The sequence below is a fragment of the Cyprinus carpio genome, chromosome B18, assembly GCF_018340385.1.
Source record: "Cyprinus carpio isolate SPL01 chromosome B18, ASM1834038v1, whole genome shotgun sequence".
Lineage (NCBI taxonomy): Eukaryota > Metazoa > Chordata > Actinopteri > Cypriniformes > Cyprinidae > Cyprinus > Cyprinus carpio.
The window spans coordinates 7569803-7593735 of record NC_056614.1 but is presented as its reverse complement, the minus strand read 5'-3'; the positions used below and the strand labels follow the sequence as shown (position 1 = coordinate 7593735).

At 35.6% G+C, this 23933-nt stretch overlaps 2 protein-coding genes across 5 annotated transcripts in view; both read left to right on the top strand.

The window, feature by feature from the left end:
* Positions 1-5878, top strand: part of LOC109099272 (guanine nucleotide-binding protein subunit beta-5b-like) — a 60649-nt gene extending 54771 nt beyond the window's left edge. For all 4 annotated transcript variants that reach the window (XM_042743688.1, XM_042743687.1, XM_042743686.1 and 1 more), the window contains 4 exons: positions 420-468; positions 966-1062; positions 5228-5394; positions 5707-5878. In XM_042743688.1, the coding sequence (XP_042599622.1) occupies positions 420-468; positions 966-1062; positions 5228-5394; positions 5707-5718 (325 nt within the window). In that variant the 3' untranslated portion in view covers positions 5719-5878. The remainder of the gene's footprint in view (positions 1-419; positions 469-965; positions 1063-5227; positions 5395-5706) is intronic.
* Positions 5879-6813: 935 nt separating this feature from the next.
* On the top strand, positions 6814-12923 carry LOC109105630 (anti-apoptotic protein NR13-like). The gene is made up of 3 exons (XM_042743685.1): positions 6814-6955; positions 8000-8410; positions 12081-12923. Exons 1-3 carry the CDS (start codon positions 6893-6895, stop codon positions 12201-12203), a joined length of 597 nt encoding a protein of 198 aa, XP_042599619.1. The 5' UTR covers positions 6814-6892; the 3' UTR covers positions 12204-12923.
* The last annotated feature ends 11010 nt before the right edge of the window (positions 12924-23933 follow it).

Below are 23933 nucleotides of genomic sequence, written 5' to 3'. Positions count from 1 at the left end.
TTAGAATTGGGAATCAGTAGTGTGGACATAGTCATAGTGTTGTCTATGTGTTTTAAAGGGATAGTCACCCAAAAATAAAAAAATAAAAATTCCAAACCCGTCAGATTTCCGAACACAAATTAAGATATTTTTAATGAAATCTGAGAGCTTTCTGAACCTGTATAGACAGCGTCTCAACTCACACATCAAGGCCCAGAAAGGTAGTAAGGACATTGTTAAAAAAATCCATATGACATCAGTGGTTCAGGGTCAGAAAGCTTTCGGATTTCATCAAAAATATCTTAATTTGTGTTCAGAAGATTAACAAAGGTCTCACGGATTTGGAATGACATGAGGGTGAGTAATTAATGACAGAATTTTTATTTTTAGGTGAACTATTTAATTGTCTATGGAAATTTGAACCTTCTTTATGAATGCAGGTATTACCCTAGCGGAGATGCTTTTGCAACTGGATCTGATGATGCTACGGTAAGTTTTTCTACATTACAACACACCAGTTACCCCATATCACTTCAAAACAATCAATTGGCTTCTCAAAGATTACAAAGGTTTGAAAGAAACATTCACAATCAATAGTGTAAATCTGTTACCCTGTGTCCACTGATTAATACTTCTCCTCCAAACACACCCTTTTGAACCAGACTGAAACGAATGGCTTGATAATTGGTTTAGACAATCATACACAATGAATTTTTGATGACTTTGTTTTAATAATTGTTGATCAAATTAGGTTAAGAGATACTCAGTTGACTGATTATGTGCGAGAGTGTATTAGAATAGATGTTTGTGTATTTAGGATTTAGCAAGGTTGCTGTTGTTATATTCCAGGTCAAGGTACATGCAGTGCGTCCTTGTTTTAAAAACAGATCATGTCACCTGTTAGTCAGTCAATGATCGCTGAGACTCAGTGAATGAGACTCTGTATGTTCACACTGATCTCACTGTGAGCTTTCATGTTGTTTCAGTGTCGCCTGTATGACCTGCGAGCTGACCGTGAGGTTGCCATCTACTCCAAAGAGAGTATCATATTTGGAGCCTCTAGTGTGGACTTTTCCCTCAGTGGTAAGAAAGTGGACAAAGGCTCTTAAAGCAGAGTGTTCACCTAAAAATAAAAAGATAAATGTATATGAAGAAATGTACTAATTTATCAAAAATCATTAATTCACCCTCATGCCATTCCAGTTTTCTTTGTTTTTTTCACTGAACACAAAAGGAGAATGTCCCAGGTGTTCTTTTTCATATTTTTAAACTGAATGAGGACTGTACCATAAAAGCACCAGCCACAAAACTGTCATAAATTCGCTCCATGTGTCTCCTATATTTCAAGCCTATATGACGTCTTTGTTTGACAACAGACCAAAATTTAAGCTTACAATTTATTTTGATGGTCCCCTTTAGATATTCTGTTGACTGTAAGTAGGCTACCTTTAAAACTACATGTCAGCTAACTTGCATTATAGTATTAGTAGGATACTAGACTCTTATGGTTACTAGAATAAGCTGACGTGTACTTGCAAAGTTACTAATGGTCAACAGAGTGTATAAAGGGACCATCAAAATAAAGTGTCATCAAATGTACTCATTGTTCACTGGAAATCTTTACATCGGCTGCTCAACATCAGCATCAATTTACATCAACTCTCAAGTCTCAACTGAGTGAGTGATTGTACCTTCAAATATGACATATTATAAGGACAGTTGACCCAAAAATCTAAATGTTGTCATAATTTACTCAACCCCATGTTGTTCCAAGCTTGTCTTTCTTTCTTTCTTTCTTTCTTTCTTTCTTTTTGTTCTTCTTTCTTTTCCCTTTTTCTTCTTTTTTCTTTTTTTTCCTTTCTTTTTTTCTTTTCTTTCTTTCTTTCTTTCTTTCTTTTCTTTCTTTCTTTCTTTCTTTCTTTCTTTCTTTCTTTCTTTCTTTCTTTCTTTCTGTCTGTGGAACACAAAATAATATGAAAATTCAGTTGAAAGTAATTGTTTTGGACCCCACTGACTTTTAATTGTAAAGGGCAAAAACAGCTGAAACATTCTTCAAAATATCTGTGTTCTACAGAAAAAAGAAAGTCATACAGGAAGTTATACATGGTAAACCATCTCTTCAAAAACCTGTCATGCCAGATTTGATATCAAACATCCATATTTTTTGACTGTATCGTCATTAATGTCAAACATGATGTGTCATGTTTTTTGCGTCATATCTGAATGACATTTGAGGACTTTTTTTTATCTAATTCTTACACAAAAGCAATAATATTAATCTAGAAGACATATAGAATGTATGTGTCATGAAGCCTAACTGATTCATTTATGTGCTTTTTAAAGCTTGAAATCCATTTTATTGTCATTGCATTCCAAAGAGCCAGATTTCTTTTTATGTTTTAACAGAATAAAGTCACACTGGTTTGAAACAGCATGATTGTGAGTAAATGATGACAGAATTTTCATTGTTTGGTAAATGATTTCTTGAACTGGGCATCGATCATCATGTTGCTCTGACATCTCACTTACTTGTGATACACTGACTCTCGTACACTGCTCTAGGTTTTTACTAGGGCTTTTTACAGTGCCTTGCGAAAGTATTCATACCCCTTAATTAGTTTTTTCACGTTTTGTTACGTTGCTGCCTTATGTTAAACTGCTTTAAATTACTTTTTTTTCACATCAATCTACACTCGATACACCATATTGACAAAGCAAAAACAGAAATGTCACAACTTGGTAAATTTATATAAAAAAAATTAAATAAGTACATTGCATAAGTATTCATACCCTTATAACTAAACATTTAACTGAAGCACCTTTATAGTGTCAAGTCCTATTTTTTTTTTTTTTTTTTTTTTTTTTGATACGACAAGTTTTGCTTATCAGCATTTGGCAATTATCTGCCATTTTTCTACTCATCACTTCACCTCTCAAGCTCTTTAAGGTTGGATGGGGGCAGATGCACATTTTCAGGTTTTTCCAGAAATATTTGATTGGGTTCAATCCCAGGCTGTGGCTGGGTCACTCAAGGACATTCACAGACCGTGTCTATGATCGACTCTTGCTGTGTGCTTAGGGTTATTGTCCTGTTAGAAGGTGAACCTTCTGCCCAGTCTGAGGTTCTGAATGCTCTGGATTAAGTTTTCATTAAGGCTAATCTCAATATTTTGGTGAATTGAGCTTGTCTTCTATTCTGATGAGTCCCTCAGTCCCTAACACTGAAAAACAGCATGAGGCTACTACCAGCACACTTTACTTTTGGGATGGTACTCTGCAGGTGATGAGCAGTGCCTGGTTTCTTTCAAACATGATGTTTGGAATTGAGGTTCATCAGACCAGAGATTTTTTTTTTTTTTGCCAAGTTTATTTTTATGTGTCTTCACTGAAGAAAGGATTGAGTCTTGCCACAACGCCATAAAGCCCATCTCCAGGTTTCTCCCATCTGCATATATGATCATGGAGCTCAACTAGAGTGACCATCAGGTTCTTGGTCACCACACTAACCAAAGCCCTTCTCCATCAATTGCTCAGTTTGGCCAGGAGGCCAGCTCTAGCAAAAGTCCTTCCATTAAGGGCAACAGATACTATGCTTTTGTGAACAAGATTTTTTTTTCTGAACACTTCTCCAAATGTGTGGCTTGATGCAAACCTGTTTCTGAGCTCTACAGGCAGTTATTTTTACCTCAGGATTGGTATTTGCTCTGAAATGCATTATGAGCTGTTAGACCTTTTATTAAGATGTTTATAACATCTACAAGCAACATGAATGCTCCTGAGCTAAATTTCAACTGTTCCAGATAAGGGTATGAATACTTATGCAATGGAATCATTTAAGTTTTTTAATTGTAATAAATCTGCAAAGATGTTAAGACCCTGTTTTTTGCTTTACCATTATAGTGTATGGCTTGTATACTAAAATAAAGTCATTTAAAGCAGTTAACATAATAAAACATGGAAAAAAAATGAAGGGGTATGAATACATTATCAAGGCACTGTATAAGTGCACTGACTATACAGGGCACTTAAGTCCTTATTTTAGTACACAGGACACATGGTTATTATTGACGGATATCTGCTCTAATGAAATCCAGGGTTTCCAAGGAATGTTACTCAACAGAGTCAAATGAGAGAACAGGCAGTTACCTCAGCTGTGACGCCCACACTTGCTAGGATAGCATGTGTCTAACATGTGTCTCATTAGGGAATGTAGACTTATGACAGTTATATTGCACAAGAAGAGTACAAAGATGTACTGTAGTCTTCAAAAACTCGTAACATGCATAAGTTATAATAGAAGGCTTGAATATGATGGTTATGTCATCATTTACTCACCCTCATGTTGTTCCAAACCTGTATGACTTTTGTGGAACCTAAAAGGAGAAGTTTAGCAGAATCTTTTTTCCATGTAATAAAAGGGGATTGACAGTGGAAAGCTACAAAAATATTAAACAAAGTCCATAAAAGTACCACAAAAACCCAAGTCTTAAAAACCTAACTCTTCAATCTAGCTTTCAATTGACAAAAAGGAGTGATTAAAAGAAAATTAAAAATTTCTGTGGTTTTATACTGAACAATATTGCCCATATGTAATTAAGTACACAAAAGACAATAAAAATACAATACATATTCTGTAATATTTCCACTCCACTGACACTAGAGGAAGATCAAAACTTGAACTGAATTGAGTTGGATAATGGTGCTATTTTTTCCTATACTGCTGCTTTATAACTGAATCAAATTTGTTTAGGAATTGATGAGCTTTTCACTGTTACTGAACTCTGAACGTTGAGACATTGACAGTTATTGAACTGAAATAAATCAACATTGAACCGTCTTGAGCTAAATAAATGCCTTCTGTGGAACTGACTTTAACTCATTTCATAACTGATTAACTTTGCACTGTTATTTAACTGAACTAAATGAATATTGATCTTTATAACTGAATTGAGTTTGCTTCATAACTGATACATTTTGCAACATTGTTATTGAGCTAAACTGAATCAACATTAAACTAATTGAGACAGTATTATCTTCTGTAGAACTGCCTTAGAGCCGAAATTGGATTGAACTTTGCAACATTTCTGTTATATACCTGTTTATTCATTTGAAGCTGCTTTGACAATCTGTATTGTATAAAGTAAATGTGACTTGACTTAAAATTATTCTAAACAACAACATTTTTCCCTTGTTTCCTATACTGTTTTATTTTTTTTATTTTTTATTTTATTTTTATTTTTTTCCACAGGTCGATTGCTGTTTGCAGGATATAATGACTACACCATTAACGTCTGGGATGTCCTGAAAGGTACCAGAGTGGCAATTCTCTTTGGCCACGAAAATCGGGTCAGCACTGTCAGAGTGTCCCCTGATGGGACCGCGTTCTGCTCAGGATCATGGGACAACACTTTGCGGGTGAGTGTCTGCTTCAGGTTCTCTGGGGAAAGTGACTTACGTAATATACTGTATGGTTTTGCTCTTTACTGGCATCAGGGACTTTATATAGGTGTTTTACACCATCCTGTGATGTCTGTCCCTTGAGAGCAGTAGGGGAATTACGCAACATAGGTTATAGTTTCACCATGGTCTTTTCTGTCTAACCTTCATAAGGTGTAAAGAATAGAAACTTCTTTGTTCCTCTTTTGAAAATTATCATACGCTGTGGTTATCATCTTGTTTTGTACTGAACTATTTTATCTCCTACTTTTATCTAATTTTTTGTTGCAGATCTGGGCTTGAAGAGTTCTTCTGCACCAGTCTGAGAAGATATTTAAGATATTTGTACTTTGGATTCTCAGTACACAGTGGGACTTATCTAGGGATCCTGCCTTTTTTATTATCTTAGCACAATTAGATGTCTCTTTTCCTTGGCTTCTCACAAAAAAAAAAAAAAAAAAAAAAAAAAAAAAAAAAATATATATATAAAAGAAAAATATATATATATATATATATATATATATATATAAATAAAGAAAAAATATATATATATATATATATATATATATATATAAATAAAGAAAAAAGTATATATATATATATATATATATATATAAAAATATATTTTTTAATAAAAAATTTAATATATATATATTAGACTATTTGAAAAAGATTGTCGTTCAAGAATTAGTTTGTAAAATATATTTTTTAATTAAAAATGTAAGTTTTAATATAATTAACTATACTTTTGTAGGTATATTTTATGGTAATGATTTAAAGAGAATTGATTTCAGTAGGCCTACTTGTGCAGTTGGTCTAGCTCAAATAAGTATATCTAGAAGTCTGAAATTTACATTCATGAATGAGTATTGCTTGCACTAGAATTTAAAAAAATATAGATGTGTTTAAAGTGCGTGCTTTTTTTTTTCTTTCATATCAAGTGTAATATAATCAGAATCCCAATTATCTGATTGAGTTGTTTGTCCACATCAGTATTGTTAACAGTTCCCTGAAAATATACACTATATGTTTACTATTGTTTGGTGTTTATAAAATATTGCCACAGTAGTCGGGAGAATTATTTTCCTGTTTTTGTGTTTGTGTGTGTGTGTTTGAGCGTTTATACCGTGTGATAAACGAGTTAAAAACTTGAATGTAAACACACTTAAAAAAAATGAAAATAAATACTTAAGATAAATATTCGTCAAAACATAATTGGAAAATCTTCAAATGTGAGTTTTACTGAGATTTTTTCTGAGATTCTTCGGGAATCAATGAAGACCGTCAATTATTACTACTTTTTATAGTGTCGTTATACTGAAAACAGAAAATCATTGTGGATCAGAAATATTGAATGGAAAGTACAATGCGAAAAGAAAGCGTCCTGACCCGAGAGGCGTGGCCTAATGCGGAACTGGAGCGCGCTCTACGTTGATAAAGCGTGTGCAGTGGGTGGAGTGACGGAGCGTCTCCTGCTATGAGATCTGACTGCTGTTTGCGCAACTGTCGGTGGAGAGCGCAGTCTGACATCGCTGGGAGGGTGAGCTGCTTTATTATTTTCACTTTTATAGAGAGAAATGCTAAATTACATTATACAGTGCCTTTCAGAATCAGACTTAATTGAAATGTATTGAGAAAACCGTATATTTAAAACCCGTTCTGTTGTCTCGCTTCTTTGTGTTCTCGTGCGCAATGGCGCAGCCGGCTTTGTGTTTCACAGTGTTGCGTGCGCTGCCTTTCATTTCTCGATGCTGTGTTTTTATCAAATTGAGCTCGCTCATATGGATTCTGTGTTAATACTGGCGGCAAAAGTGACGGAAGCAGTTTTACGGTGGACATCGTTGAATCTGAATGTATTTTTTATACCATATAAGGCCTGAACCCAGACAAACAGCCGCTGACTATAACAGCCTTTATTACGGTATGAATCATTTACCCATTTCTGAACTCATCTGAACGTAAGCGCGTGCTTGAATTAACCAGTTATGACATACAACTGAAATGAAATGCGTTATTAATAAAACTGTGGCAAAGGTGTTAGCCATAACTAATATCACATCAAGAAATTATATAAAATGAAAAAATTCTGAAAACTTGTTGCCCTGAATGGTAAGTACAATATACATAGTAACTTGCATAGTATAAATTATGTTTTGACAGTAGTGACAATAGCTGCAGTAACTAACATTTTGGTCGAAATTGTGTTGTGTTGGGATGTTTACAAGTTTACATTAAACCGTTAAAAGGTAGACCTAATTGTCAAATAACATGGCAAAAATAATAATATAAAAATTATAGGTTAAAACCTTACTGGTTTTGATTTTTATTTCATATAATAATTTATTTAAATACTGTAGAGTGACAAATTATTGTTAAACATTTACATATTCCCTAGTCTCTTAACTAAGATAGGCAGCATGAATGAGACTTAAATAAGAATCAAATAAAGGTTGATTGTAGGTAAATTATAGGTCATACTGCAGGACATTGCCATCCAAAAATTCAAAATGTTTGATGTTCATGTCCAAGTGGTGATTATGACCCTGCCTGACCCTTTTTTTTGTGTGTGTGTCATTTCATTTAGAAAATGTCCTGTTGGTTGAGGGAACAGACTTTGTTGCTGGCAGAAGATTACATCGGCTTCTGCAGCGGGATCCAACAGACGCCTCCCAGCGAGTCAGCAGAGGCCATGAGATACCTGGCCAAAGAGATGGAGCAGCAGTACAGAACCAAATTCCGATCCCTCTCCCAGGAGTTCCTGGACACCTGCGGATCAGATCCCAGCAAGTGTCTGCAGAGCGTCATGAGGGAACTGGTGGGAGATGGGAAACTGAACTGGGGGAGGGTGGTCTCCATCTTTACTTTCACTGGAGTGCTGGCCAGTGAGCTCCTGTCCAGAGGAGAGAATTCTGAGTGCTCCCGGAGACTGGCCGAGACCATCGCTGACTACCTTGGAGGGGAAAAACAGGACTGGTTGGTGGAAAACGGAGGCTGGGTAAGCATTAGCTTTGTAGACTGGGGCAGAGGTCTTTATGCTGGTAAATGATGGTTTTAAAGCCATAATATTTTTGTTTGTGTGGTAGAGCGTTGATGTGTAGGTAGTAGGAAGACCCTGTGTAGTCGTCAAGTTTCAACTTTTAGCGAGGCATTTAGTGAGGGGTTTTTTCTACATCAGTTCTGGTTCAATGTGAAACTGCGTGGGTGCTTAAGTGCATCATTTGATCTTTTGGTGTTTTGCTCTCAGAAACACAGCCTATTTTGTACAGTGTTTGATACCACAATCTCTTTGAGCTTTTCTTACCTATATACTTCAATATGCACATTTGTAAACTGTCATTGGAAGGTACTGCAGTGGCAGTGATATGCTGGTCTAGTTTTTCGAGTAGTGCAGTGTATACCTTCTTGTGGCCGCCCTGTTTTTGTCAATTAGAGAGTGACGCAAGCCAAAGAATCCTGGGAATGCTTGTGGGGAAGCAGAACTGCTCTTTAAAACACTTTTAAACAGGCTCTCAAAAGTCTCACCAAGGACTTTTTTCTGTGTGGGCGTCCAGTTCTTCAGACTCCCAGGCACTGACCTATGAAAGCAATATTTGTTCCAACTTTAAATACCCTCAATAACCCCAGGAGATGTTGTTTATTTTTGCAGCCTGATATCTGCTGTAATTACACGCATGATTCTGAGGAACATGTTAGTCAACACAGTCAAATGCAAATGGTTTAGCAGTAGGGTGGATGAACACATAAATGTTTTTGTTTAAAAGATCATGTCTAATGAATGCACTTTCTATAGCTTAAAAAAGACCTCTCTCTTAATGGTTTTGTAGTACAGGTGCAATCACATTTTCTTTGCCCAAATTTTGTGTGCAAAAAGGCAATTTTTTTTTTTTTTTTTTTTTTTTTTTGGTGAATAGCGTAGCAATGCAAGGAACACAGTCACTTTCAAATCAAGCAAATTTGGTTAACGTGGCAAATTTCATGACCAGCTTGAACCTGTTACAAAATCTTTTTGCCCTCACACAAAATTCCCGATTGTGTGGATTCCTATTAAAATGACTGGATTTTGCCTGTGAAAATTCACCAAACACTTGTAAATATGACCACAACTTAAATGATAAGAGAAATCCATTATACATCACCAGACAGAAGTCTGTTTTCTCACCAGAAGGTCAAGAATTTTCATTTCATGCCAATTTAATTTAAGAGTAATTGAGCTGCTGAATCTCACATATATGAATTTTCACAAACCTTCTGCTCTTTTCTATAGAATTATATAGGGACCAATTTGTCCAGCTTTAAAAAGGTGCCATAAAAGTAGTCTATACAACTTTTGTTCATCATATTTCAGGTCTGAAGCCATATACATTCATTCATATACAAGAAGTAATAGTGTTTGCCATTTAGACGTGCCATATTTGAATGCAGAGGAATAAGCTTTGACAGAGAGGGAGATTTTAAGCAAATAAAGACTTAAATGTCAGTCTGTTCCTCACAGAAAGCTTTTGTATGACTTAAGATTACTTGGAGTATCATGCACAAGTCATATGGAGTACATTGTCCACTCGCTTCCACATTTGTTCTATGGAAAAGAGTACCTACTGCACTTCTTCTTTTGTGTTCCGCAATGGAAAGTCAGACAGATTTGGAATGTCATGAGGGCGAGTCACTAGTGGTGTCATAGTGAAGTCTTAAAATCATAAATGTGTTGGCTTAAGGAAAACAGCAGCTTGTATTTCTATTTGCATGTATTAAGTGTTTGAGAGGCCTGGTGCCCTTTCTGTCTCCCCAATTTTCTCTTTCTCTTTTATTTGGCAGCTGTTGAAAGCAGAGCCGAATGCCACTCAGCCATTTAATCTATTGTGTTTACCATGTGGTTGATCTCCATGCTTCACTCAGAGTTTGTGCAGCATATGAATGTGAGCTAGTGCACCTGGACTCGCTCTGACCAGTACAGCAGGTGTCTGTCTGAAGGCAGCTGCTCAGGCTGACTCTTCAAGCCTTCTGCTGTTTGTTCGGGTCCTTAGGCAGTTAAAAAAACAGCAGTTACGCACGCCTGTGCTTTTGCCTTCTGCTTCTGAAACTATCACATCTACATTTAACCCTTGAAATATCAGTTAGCATCCGAAACTGGCATATTTTGTCACAGAAAGACCAGAGTAGAGCCCAAAGTAATGTCAGAGTAGAGGGGTGAACACTGAGGAGGAAACAGTCTAAATGGTGTTGCAGGCTAGATCCGAACCTGTGTCTCTCACATGAGCACTAAAACTTAAAGGGATCATGACATCACTTTATATACTTTAATATGTTCCTGGAGGTTCACTTATAATGTTAATAAAGATTTTTTTTTTTTTTTTACAGACACACACAAATATTTACTTTTTGGCTGAAATGATCCCTTATAAGGAGGAGGCAGCTTCTTTAAAGCTTACCAGTAAATGATTGGCTAAAATTATCAACACCCATTTATGAACAAAGCTTTATGAAATTGTTTACTTATAGATTGCGATGCAGCGGCTGTCAGATCTTATACGGTTGGCTTCTGCTTCTCTCAATAGAAGTTTATTTGCGAACTCTCTGCAGTCAAATGCTCTAAACAAACTTAAAATCTTTTGACGTGATCCAAGATGCCGTGTATGAATTTAATATTTATGCCGTGTATTAAAAGTACACTTTCCAATTGTTCCTGACACTGGGATCCTTCTGAAGGCTGTACAGGGAAAAGAATGAGTAGTTTTAATAGGATGTGTCGAAGTGACAGTTCCTTTACTCTTCCATTTGTCCTGTTGTCGGGAGCCAAAGCAGTATACAGTATGCTGTTTTGTTTGGCAGTTCACTAGATTTTGAAACTGAGAAAATGTGAGTATCAAACATGTGCATTATCCACTACTCCACAGCTCTAAGGAATATTTAATTTGAAATATTATTAAAGTTGTATGTGCCACTCCTCCTGAGAGCAGGGTTATGTATTAAGCCCCTTTCACACTGCACGTTGTACCCGGAAAATTGCCGGGTCGCCTTCTGTGTGAACACAAACACGTCCCGGGATTGATCCCGGGTCCGGGACCTAGTAACATTGCCGGGTTCAGTCCCGGAACGAGTGCTGTGTGAACAAAAGGCAGACCTAGTGGCGTAAAGGGTCTGTTGTATTGATGACGCACGTTATCGCGTGACTTTTTTTTACCAGGTGTTTTGAAGGCAGATCAACGTTCGCGACGAAAAAAAATATGTGCAAACTGTAATGAAGCAGATATCAGTTAGTTCCTCACTTTCCGCTGATGCTGAGATCGTTTGCCAGCTTAAGAGAAAGTTAACATGCCTAGCGTTTTCGACTCGTACATTACATCCTGATGTCACGTGTCTTTAAGGGACCTTTATTGGTTGTGTGTGAACGCGCGCACATATTCCGGGTAATCACAGGCCGTGTGAAAGGCGCAAAATCTAGCGACCCGGGAACAATTGCCGGGACACATTACCCGTGTATTTTCTGGAATCACAGTGTGAAAGGGGCTTAATGAGTAAGCAGGCTGTGCTATTATGTAATATCTCTGCATATTGTTGACATTTTAGCTACTTTGTCTAATGAGGTCCAACATACTGATCTGAGTGTATCATATTGGTGTGGGAAGCAAAATGTGAATCTCATCCTGATCTGTCTTGTCTTTTTGTAGGAGGGTTTCTGCAGGTTTTTCCACAATGCAAGACAGCTGAACCAAGAGTCCTCGATGAAGACAGCACTTTTTGCAGCAGCAGGAGTGGGTTTAGCAGGTCTAACCTTTCTCTTAGTACGCTAATGTTTTTAGGGTTTTTCGCATTCTTTCACACACAACACACCTGCTTTCTGTTTTCTGTCATATGGCTAGAAGTCAAAACAGTCCTGGTGTTCAGGTTTTTTGCACATTTTTTTCCATGTCCACGCCTGTAATTACAGCAAACAGTCATTCATGTTGATTGTACACTCGTCACATGGCCTTCAGGAGAAAAGGATGAAAGTTCTAAATCTTTTCATATCTAACATGGTGCTTTTTATTTTATAGTTGCTTTTGTCACTTAAATCCTATTAGTTTAGATAGTATTTACAGTTTGTAAAAATTATACCACCGTTTATTATTTGTAAAGTTTCTTTCATTCTGAAAACAAGATGCCCACCGATCGCAGTTGTGTCAGAAACCACTGTAACGCATAAGAGACAAATTGCTGATATTTTATAATGACATAGCAATTCTCTTTGTTAGACCATTTTTTGCCTTGACTAATGGTTTACATATGGTCATTTACACCTTTGGGATGTCTCTCAGTTTCATCATGGAAGTCATTTGTTTTAAAGGTGCTAGCTTGTTTGGTTCCAAATCTTTGTGATATTTTGCCCATTGTAAGTTTATGCTGTAAATTTATTTATTTACCTCTTCAGAGCAATTTATTACTATTTAGGCAATTCCCAACAATTGACAAAACGTTATATTTTTTTGCATTTTTATTTATTAACTTCTTAATAAAATTTTACTGTGAAACAATTTTGTTTTGTACAAATTCATTTTGCAACATAAGTTTTTGTTGCATAATTGCCACAAGATGCATTACTACAAAACCCCTGAGATTCTCAGCATTTCTAATTAGGTGCATAGACAAGTCCACGTAAAGCATACAGGAATGGCACATTATAGGGCTACAAAGGGGCCTTCTGAAACCTAAAATGCTAAATGCAGTTAGATTTTACCAAGATGCATTATGGTGGTCAAATGTTCACTTTCTTGGAGGTATTCTAGAAAGCAAGGTTAACTTGGTGTCATATAAACCCCAAACTGTGTTAACCCCGCCTTGCGGTTCCAAACTTGTTCGATATGAAACAACGCATTTGTTACAATGGTAATAACTTGAGGCTTAGCAACAGACAACCGGTCATGTACCTCATATTCACATGCTTTCGACAATCACAGTGTGTTGGACTGTATGAACATTTTAGAATTTGAGGGGAAAATGTCAACTGGAGTTAAGAAGAGACTGTTTTATTCTTATCTGTATAGTCCAAAATTCCTTTCAGAGAAAACTTCATGGCACTTGGCAGTATAAAAGGATGCTACGCAATGCTATAAAGCATTCATGTAAATAAGTCACATGCTGTGTTCTTTTAGTTAATGACACTGAGACTGCAAATAAAAGCGTCAACTGAGGGTCTTGGGAATGTAGAGTCTGAAACATCAACGTATAAATACCCAGGAGTAATTGTTAACACCAGCTAAAGTGTGAACAAGATGGGATACAATTTACCTGGGGTTTAGGATGACCAAGGCTTAACTATTTCAAATGTGAAAAACCATTAGCATTTGAAGGATGCAGCCCTGGGGAAACAGCTATAGAGTGTATGCCATTTCAGACAGCCGAGTCACCACAGAAATGGAAATGGATGAATCCATCTTTAATAAGCCATCCCTGAAAACTCTGGAGTAGGTTATGTTCAGAGCATGAGTTGCTATGGCTAATTGCATATCCTGAAACTTACCTCAGTTTTTGGAACCGAAAGATGAGGTTATCCATTTACCTATCTGTAAACTTGCCCAGGTATGTGGCATTACCTACTTTCTGGAATTCCCCCCAGGTCGACACTTGTTTACATTGTTAAAAGCTTGCTACCAGAATAATGGTACCTGAATAGTTAATTACTCCCTCTTTGAGAACTAAGATTAAAAGTAAAAATGCAATGCATTGGTCAAGCATTTGTGTCTGCCATTGCATACTTGAGTATGTTTTGCTTACTTTGGACTTTGGGGGGAAAAAAAATCCTTCCACCTAAGAGAAACTGGATACCATTCTGCTGACTACATTTCCAAACATGTTGTGCACACATGCTGAGAAAGTCTAATTCTGGTGAGTCTTTAGCGTACCAGCTGCAGTCATGCACAAAATGTTCTGGAAGAGCAGGTGGCAGATGTGAGACGGTCAGAAGAATGCAGCATTCCAGTGGAAAAAGTTACTGCTCAGCTTCCTTGGGAGTCTTAGAGTTCTCAGTTAAGTTCAGATCAACCTAGTCTTAGATGTTTCTCCTAAACTTCATTCACATTAAAGAGCCATAAAATGAATGTAGATGTCAGATTATTTGGTCTTTGGAAGAACCAAACATTTGAAAAAAAAAAAGTTTGCATTCACATTGAGATATATATTCCTTTGAATTGGAGACTTTGATATCTTGGAAAGCCTGAGTAGAGATAAGACCTAACTGACATTTCTTCTGAAAGAGACTCATGTAAGATTTCTTGTTCTTCAGAAGGAGCATCTGGAAAGCAGGAGACGTACACAAACATCTCTATTGGCTCTCCATGTGATCTCCCATACTGTCTAGATCAGGGGAAACATTATTTCATACAAGGCTGTTCAGTGCATGTCAGGAACATTGAGAGCTCATGGTGTGCAAAAATGTATCTGCCAACAGAGCAAGAAAATTGACTACAATCATACAGTGCCAAGATTACATGTTTTCCTTTCTTTTCCTACTCTTTTAAACCCAACTCAACAGAGCATTCCAGCTGTACCATTTACCAAATGCTGACAATGCTACAAAATAGAAATACAGAAACAAATGTTCTCTAACACTGTTTTACTCAAGACCAAGAGCCTTTTTTAATGTTGCATAGAAACTGTCATGTGATCTAAGATCATTTCTGAAATGTGTGTATTTCCAAATATCTGCAGAACTCCGAATCTGTCACAAGGAAAACTACTTGGAGCTTGAAAAAAGCAACTGAGTGAATTGCAATGCAAAGGAATTTTTGATCTTAGTCATTTTGCAATAAACATAAATGTTAATATATTAAAATTAACTCAAATTTGTGGTATGGAAATATGAGGAATTCCGAACAATGGGTCTTTAAATATCTCAGGTTTTATGTGTATGAGCATGTTTATAGGTAATTGATTTTGAAAACTAAATGCATTTCTTTTTAAATGTCTGTTTCATTCTTTTATAATTACATTCTGCTCAAGGCATTCTCAAGTCATTTCTAAATAGCACACAGTCCTGTCAAGAATATGTACGATAACTGAATGACTGACTGTGTCTGTATTTACACAGCTTTACATTATCTCATAGTTTGCATCAATGGACTGGGTGCTTTGCATGCACTCTTCCGATTTAGCCTTTATCCCCCACTCACAGATCTGATGTGGGATCCAGAACAAGGATGTATTTTCTTCAGTTTTTCAACTTTTTTGCTCTTTGTCTCTGTGGGTCATGTCTGCATTTGCTTAAAGTTTCCTCTAAGCTAACACACTGGAATCCAAGACAGAACAGTTGGTGAAGGCATTCAGTATGTTCTATATAGTTATGCAATTTATACCAGCATACTGGAACAAAAATACATTTGCAGACATCATGGTCAACAAATAAATATTTTTTGCGCATGCATTCCCCCTCATCATAACATTTTCCTTTATTCAGTTTCTTTTTTCATCTTTTCTTATTATGCTTAAAATCATAACATCAGTTTTCTCTTTGAAGTCATTCCACAGATACCTGCATCAAAGTTCTCTTTGAGTTGCGTGTTGTCTTTGATAGTATTGTAAGTAACTGTTTCTGCAAAGACACGTTGGCCCTGAAAACATGCTAGTTTCTGTGTGCGGTATAAAACACAAAGAAAATGTGGTATGATCTGCTATTGTTTCCCAGCATTCTGATTCCATTCTGGTAATTCAAACCAACACTCACTTCAACCAAATGAGTCAGGTGCTGACACAGAAGGGGGTCTCCCAATACTGCTCCTGGAGAACTCTCGTCCTGCAGAAAACACTAATAGAAGCTTTAAAAAAAACTGCATAATAAAACACAGTAATTAAGTAAAATTTGAATATTCCATTAGTAAATATAAAATGTACATGCAAATGTTGATCAAATACATCACACAGTGTAAGACTAGCTGTGCTAGATCAAGTTAGTGTAGCCCCTTAACAGACATGCAGTGTTAGGGGAAATGTGGTTGAGACCACTGTGCAAGACTAAATAGAATTCAGTCATTCTCGTATCAGCCTGCAGAGCTGACAGATGCAGAACAGAGCTGAATTTGACGGTTTTGGTCTAGCACCCATGTGTTGTGTAGAGCCGGAGCGCTTTTTCCTGTTACAGTTCTGAGAATTCAATTAAAGCGCTGAGCTGTATCCTGTTCCTGTGCTGCTTCTGACATCACAGACGTGGCTTGTTTCACCCTTTTCACAAAGATAAGTCCACACTTAGAACACACAACACTTAATGCTAACAAAATGTAGACCTCAGACCATGGTGAAGACTTTGAAATAAGATGTTTTAAAACATAATTAATAATGGTTTTGCTAGTTCTTCCTATGTGATTTTCAGTTGTTAGTTTTAAGGCAGCATGCAGCAGCATGTATATGTGGCTTTCCTCTATTTAAAGGGTGTTTAGTTAGAGGACTTCAGGAAAGAACCAGAAGTACTGAAAATGAGCTGGAACAATATGAACTTGGCCCATGCCTGGGATCATGGTGCTTTATCATCCAGACAGGCTGGTGGTCTTATCAGCCGTTTTTATGGAATGCTGGGTGGGCCCTTATCCTGACCGACATTCCTGCTGTATTTCTGTGAGAAGAACAATCTTAAAGATCTCCAGTTTGGACTTGTGAGGTCAAGAAGCCGGAGACATGAGAGAGAACAGAAGTCATGTGTGCACAGGCACAGCATGAGATTCTGTTCTTAGCGGTTAAACTGCAAAAACTTAAGACCATAGTAGCACATTTTCGGAGTAAACTCGGCAGTATTCTTGTAATTGTGCAGCAAAACATCATTGGGATGCTGTAAAAAGTGCAAAGCAATTCTGAGCAGTTCCATATTTCTTAAAAATCACTCATATAGGCAACCTATGCCAGAAACTTCTACTGAAACATTGATAAATAATTACAATTAAATGTGACTTTAATATTTGTATTATGTAGTAACTTTTTTCAAATGTATAGCTGTGCTTATATGTAAAGTGTAATAACATTATTAAAATATTGAAAGATGTATATTAGATTCCTTCTTAAAGTTATAACTGCAACTGTTCAGTTTTAATTTAAATAATAAAGCTTTAGAAGTTAACATAGAAAAGAATATAATTATATATATATATATAACTTATATATATATATATATATATATATAGATATATAGTATATATATATATATATACATAATATATATATACGTATATATATATATATATACATATATATTATATATATATTACATATATATATATATATATATACATATATATATATATATATACATACATATATATAAAGTATATATATATACAGTACAGGTCAAAAGTTTGGAAACATTACTATTTTTAATGTTTTTGAAAGAAGTCTCTTCTGCTCATCAAGCCTGCATTTATTTGATCAAAAATACAGAAAAAGCAGTAATATTGTGAAACATTATTACAACTTAAAATAATAGTTTTCTATTTGAATATAATTTCAAAAAAATAATTTATTCCTGTGATGCAAAGCTGAATTTTCAGCATCATTACTCCAGCCTTCAGTGTCACATGTAACATCCAGTCTATCACATGATCATTTAGAAATCATTCTAATATTCTGATTTATTATGAGTGTTGGAAACAGTTCTGCTGTCTAATATATTTGATGAATAAAAGGTTAAAAAGAACTTCATTTATTCAAAAAAAAAAAAAATTCTAATAATATATATTCTAATAATATATTTTCTTTACTATCACTTTTTATTAATTTAACACATCCTTGCTGAATAAAAGTATTGATTTTATTTAAAAAAAAAAAAAAAAAGAAAGAAAAAAAAAAATACTGACCCCAAATTACTGACCAGTAGTGTATATCGTTATTACAAAATATTTATATTTTAAAAACATAGCAGCAGAACTCTTTCCAACTTTGATAATGAATCATCATATTAGAATGATTTCTAAAGGATCATGTGATAATGATCCTAAAAATTCAGCTTTGCATCACAGAAATAAATGATAATTTAAAGTATAATAAATTTAAAAACAATTATTTTAAATAGTAATAATATATCACAATATTACATTTTTTTTTCTGTAGTTTTGATCAAATAAATATTATATATAACTGTGAATGCTTACTTTTAATGTAAATAAAGTTTTAAAGTTAAAAGATAATTAAATACTGTATTCCAGGCATAATATAATAAATATAATATAATTTTTTTATTAATTTATTCATCCATTCTTTTTTTTTTTGGCCAAAATAGTAATATAATATAATCGTTGTATTTTATTTTTAATTTTTTACATTCATTCATTCATTCATTCTGCAATTACTAGCATTATTACTAGCAGTACTAGTAATAGTATTGCCATTATCTTAAATAATTGTGAAAAATATTGTTAAAATGTCAAATATTTTTAAATATCGTCCAATGATTTGATGTCTGCCAAATATATTTCTGTTAAATCACAAATCTGAAAAGGTTTTTCAGACAATTTCTCAGATGGTTTGTCAATTTAGAATCACCCTATTATCCTAGACTTTTAGTGAACATTATTCTCGTTTAAATTCATGATCTTATCCTTCAAGTAAATTCACCTCTGGTTACATCTTTGACAAACTATTTTAAACTTTTACAAACTGCTACTCATCTGGAGGCATCTGTCATGTTCCATAGAACTGTGAAAAGCAGCATGACTTCTAACATGGCAAATTTCTCTTTAGTATTCCTTTAAAAATTAAACAGCATTAAGAGAGTCTATCTGTACATTGTACCTGTCTGGGACACTCTGTCCACCTCATTAAAGGTGTTTCAAGCTACAGTGTCATGTTGCCTTTTCCGGGCCTCTACTGATCTCTGTGTCAATCATTCACTGTCCAAAGGCTGGAGGCTGTAACGGTGATAGTGGCGCAGCATGTTTCATCCTCTGATCTTTATCACGCACTGAAATGATAGCCAGATATGAGCGATCTGATAAGCATTTGCTTCTTGTGCTCATTCCCCTGGAAAAACTGTGTTGTGCATGTGTTTAATCAGCAGAGGTGAGATGACACACACACCTTTGGCTTTTTGCGGCCCACAGTTGAGCCTTTTGGGTACCAAGGAGCCACTGCTTGATTAAAAAGAGTTATAGTAAACACAACATTAATAATAACAAAAGTCATTGGAATTTGACATTAGCATGTTGATAAGCTGTAATAATGTAAGCAGTACTCATTATTTCTTTTACTTCATTTATTATTTTTGATCACCAAGTCTGTGATAATGCATTCTGGGATCACTTTCTCCACAAAATAAATACATACTGCCCTTAATGTGGCCAAAATAAGGTGCCTTTGAAAGCAAGGTAACCTTTTGGTGTGAAAATGCTGCCTGTGTTTTGGAATAGAGTCCTTGTGTTTATTTCATACACCAAGTGATTCATTGGGGGATGGTTAAACATTCATTGACCTCATTCACGTTATTACAAACAACAGATGCTGCATTATCAAAGAGGTGGGGGGATGCTGAACTTTCCTTGTTTTTGTAGGTTTGGCAACTGAGGATGCTGATCCTGAGGTTATTAGTGGCGTTGCTAAAGGTATAAGCTGCTCAAATCACCAATACTCTCTTAACTCCAACATAAAATGTCATGTGGCTTTTTAAAATAAATAAACAAGAAAACAAAAGGAATATGAAAACAATACAAGAAAAAAAATGCATCATTAACCTACACTACCGTTTAAAAGTTTGGGATCAGTAAGATTTTAATATTTTTTAAAGTCTCATATGTGACCCTGGACCACAAAACCAGTCTTAAAGGGATACTCCAACCCAAAATGAAAATTTTGTGATTAATCACTTAGCCCCATGTTGTTCCAAACCCATAAAAGCTCTATTCATCTTCGGAATACAATTTAAGATATTTTGGATGGAAACTGGTAGGCTTGAGACTGTCCCATAGACTGCCAAGTAAAATACACTGTCAAGGTCCAGAAAAGTATGAAAAGCATTGTCAGAATAGTCCATCTGCCATCTGTGGTTCAACCGTAACACTATGAAGCGATGAGAATACTTTTTGTATGCGAATAAAACAAAAATAACGACTTTATTCAACAATTTGTCTCCTCTGTGTCTCTCCCACATCACCATCGCGCCCTTTTGGAGAATATGAGCTGAACGCAGGGAGCTTACACTCTCTTCTTCTCATCAAATTTGATGACTTGCGACTTGACTCTACATAATTAAAGACTCGACTTAGACTTTGACAGCAATGATTCGAGACTTGACTTGGACTTGAGCCACACTGACCAATAAAAACTACACTATACGGGCAAAGTCCTATAGATGAGTCCCTGCAGCATGCTTGCGCTTGACTGGCAATAAGCCAGAGACTGCGTTCAGGGAGTGCTGGATATAGACTAGTATAAATTAATTGAGTAATAGCATATCTTACAACCAAAGAACCGAGATAAGACAACAACAAAAAAAAAAAAAATAGTAGCAATCTCCGCTTGTGAAAAGCACTGCCCTGTCCGTTTGATCGCCGCCCAGCAGGCATGAGAAATGAGAGGTGCAACTGCAATCACTGGAGCTCAGCTCATCATCACTGTGACCACTGCTGTTAAATATTCCTCACTTCTTTTGTTTGTCCGACACCGAGGTGCACCATGAGTGATGGATCCGCATCCCACCACGACCCTTGCACTCTGCCAACTCGATGTGCTTTCATTTTCATTTTGATTTGTAATAAACACCTCTCTGAGACCTGTTTTCTCCACTGTTTTTGTTCGATCAGTTACATCTTTTAATTGCATGTGCATTTTATTTTATTCAAACCTCCATTAAGTTTAAAGTTAACCCATAATCGGGATTTAAATCAGAGTTTAAAGTTATGGTGCAACAGGATTAAAGTTAATCTTAAATAGAGGCCTAACTTTAATCCAGGATCAAAATGATGGGTTAAAATGTAAACCTGCTTATTTTTAATGGTTTAAAGTTTGGTGCAACAGAATTATTAGATAAACCTTGATTTAATCTAGATTTAAAATTAATTACTGCAAACCATTTAGCTATAATTTGAAGGAAAATGCACATTAGGCCTAATGTCTGAAGTGGGGAAGCGACAATAGGCCTAAAGATAATTTAAAAAATGAGTATTGTATATATAACTATAAAATATAGGCTACTCAATTTTTCTCACTCTTCACCAGGCACTCATGTCACTTCCATTTCTTTTGGGATAAATGAATGTATTCATGTGTTGTAAATCAGCCTGTAGGCCTATAGTGCACATAGCCCCTAAATTTAGCAATCAACCAACAATATTATAAAATAAAAATATAACGTACTTTTTTCTATGAAAAGATTTTGCCTTTGTTACTCTTAGTTTTATAAAGTATGGTAGCACATCATTTTTGAATGATTGTCTTCATGAGTTTGTCTGCATCCATATTGCATGTTTCCTCTCACTTGTAAAGTATGCTTGCAGTTATTTCTTCTAGTTCTTTCAAAGCATTTTTTTCTGCGTTTCCGCTCACATATTTTTAAGTCTGTTTTACTGAGGTTCCAAATAATGGCTCATTGGCTTTGATATAACACCTAGAAGCATATATTCTTATGCTCACATGCAAAGCATGTTGCAGCTGTTATTTCTATGAAATTATGTTGTCTTTGCTATTCTGTTACTAATAAAATAGTTTGTTTCACTGCTTGTCCTATTTGCCACAATCCCTAAATTTAACTTGATTAGTTTTACTAGGGGCACCCATCTCACATGAAATTGAACTATGTCAAACATATTCTACCTGCCTTCCTGATATAAATTACTATGAATTTGATATATGGGAATTAATACTGAGACACTAATTTGGGCAAAGAGCAGTAATGACTTGTTTAAGACTGGAATCTTAAAGTTGAGGACTTGCAACTCGACTTGGACTTGCCTGTCTTGACTCTGGACTTGACTTGAGACTTGAATGCAAAGACTGGAGACTTACTTGTGACTTGCAAAACAATGACTTGGTCCCACCTCTGCTTGGCAGTGTATTTTACTTGGCAGTCTATGGGACAGTCACAAACCTCCCGGTTTTTATCCAAAATATCTTATATTGTGTTCCAAAGATGAACAAAGCTTTTAAGGGTTTGGAACGACATGGGGGTAAGTGATTAATCACAAAAATTTCATTTTGGGGTGGAGTATACCTTTAAGTCGCTGGGGTATATTTGTAGCAATAGCCAACAATACATTGTTTGGGTCAAAATGAAAATTTTCGATGCCAAAAATCGTTAGGATAAGTAAAGATCATGTTCCATAAAGATATTTTGTAAATTTCCTACCGTAAATATATCAAAATTTAATTTTTCATTAGTAATATGCATTGCTAAGGACTTAATTTAGACAACTTTAAAGGCGATTTTCTCAATATTTCGATTTTTTTGCACCCTCAGATTCCAGGGGCCTCATTTATAAAGCGTGCATATGCTCAGATTTGATCTGAGTCTTTACTTATTTTCAAAAAACATCTAAAGACTCATCTTTTTTGCCAGCACTTGACCAACTAATACTAGCACTTACCTTTTCTTATCTATCCTATTCTTGAAAAAAAAAAAAAAAAACAAAAAAAAACCTTGCTACAGGTTCTGTGCTAGACTAACTGAGACTTGTCATGGCACTTGTATACTGTTGTTGTTCTCTCGTTGGTCTGATTGCTTCTGTTGTTCTCATTTGTAAGTTGCTTTGGATAAAAGCGTCTGCTAAATGATTACATGTAAATGTAATGTAAATGATCTTAGAGTGTGTGTATGCTTAAATCCACGCAAGTGCTCATATTTGTAAAAACTGGCTCTGATGTGGAAAAGTGCTTAGCGTCATGTCAGGGTCTGAGCAAACATATGCACTTTCTCTTATTTGAGTAGCTACTGCAGGTTTTTGAAAATGTAAGCTGTTCTTGCAGCTCGCTGTTCTAAATGAAAGAATATGGATGATGACTGCTGATCTTTTACATGTTAATGACATTAATTAGGAAACATTTACAAGGAAGAGAGCTGAAACCATTTATTTGGGTGCAAGTTCAAGGTCATTTGCGATTTATAGATTTGACATCTGAAAGAGCCGCGTATCATTCGTTCATTCTATGAATGACATGTACGTATAGTTGAGAGATGATAGTAAGATCAATTTTAGGATGGTTTCTGCACAACATTTTATAAATGGGGCCCCAGATTTTCAAATAGTTGTATCTCGGCCAAATATTGTCCTATCCTTACAAACCATACATCAATGGAAAGCTTATATTCAGCTGATGTATAAATATGTGTATATAATGCTTATATATTCATTCCTCAGAAAACTTTGCAAAGAGTCATTTTGAGTTCCAGACCAGAGGAGAGGTGCACAATGTGTTTCTAACTCATTGTGTCTGTGTGTGTGTGTGTGTGTGTGTGTGTGTGTGTGTGTGTGTGTGTGTGTGTGTGTGTGTGTGTGTGTGTGTGTGTGAGTGAGTGTGAGTGAGTGTGAGTGTGAAGGGCTGTTCTAACAAAACAATTCTAAAACAAAGGTGCTAAGTGTCGA

Coding starts and splice junctions, on each gene's coding strand:
- LOC109105630 (XM_042743685.1), top strand. CDS start 6,893: ATGAGATCTGACTGCTGTTTGCGCAACTGTCGGTGGAGAGCGCAGTCT. Junction 6,956..7,999: donor AGTCTGACATCGCTGGGAGG/GTGAGCTGCTTT, acceptor CATTTCATTTAG/AAAATGTCCTGTTGGTTGAG. Junction 8,411..12,080: donor TGGTGGAAAACGGAGGCTGG/GTAAGCATTAGC, acceptor GTCTTTTTGTAG/GAGGGTTTCTGCAGGTTTTT.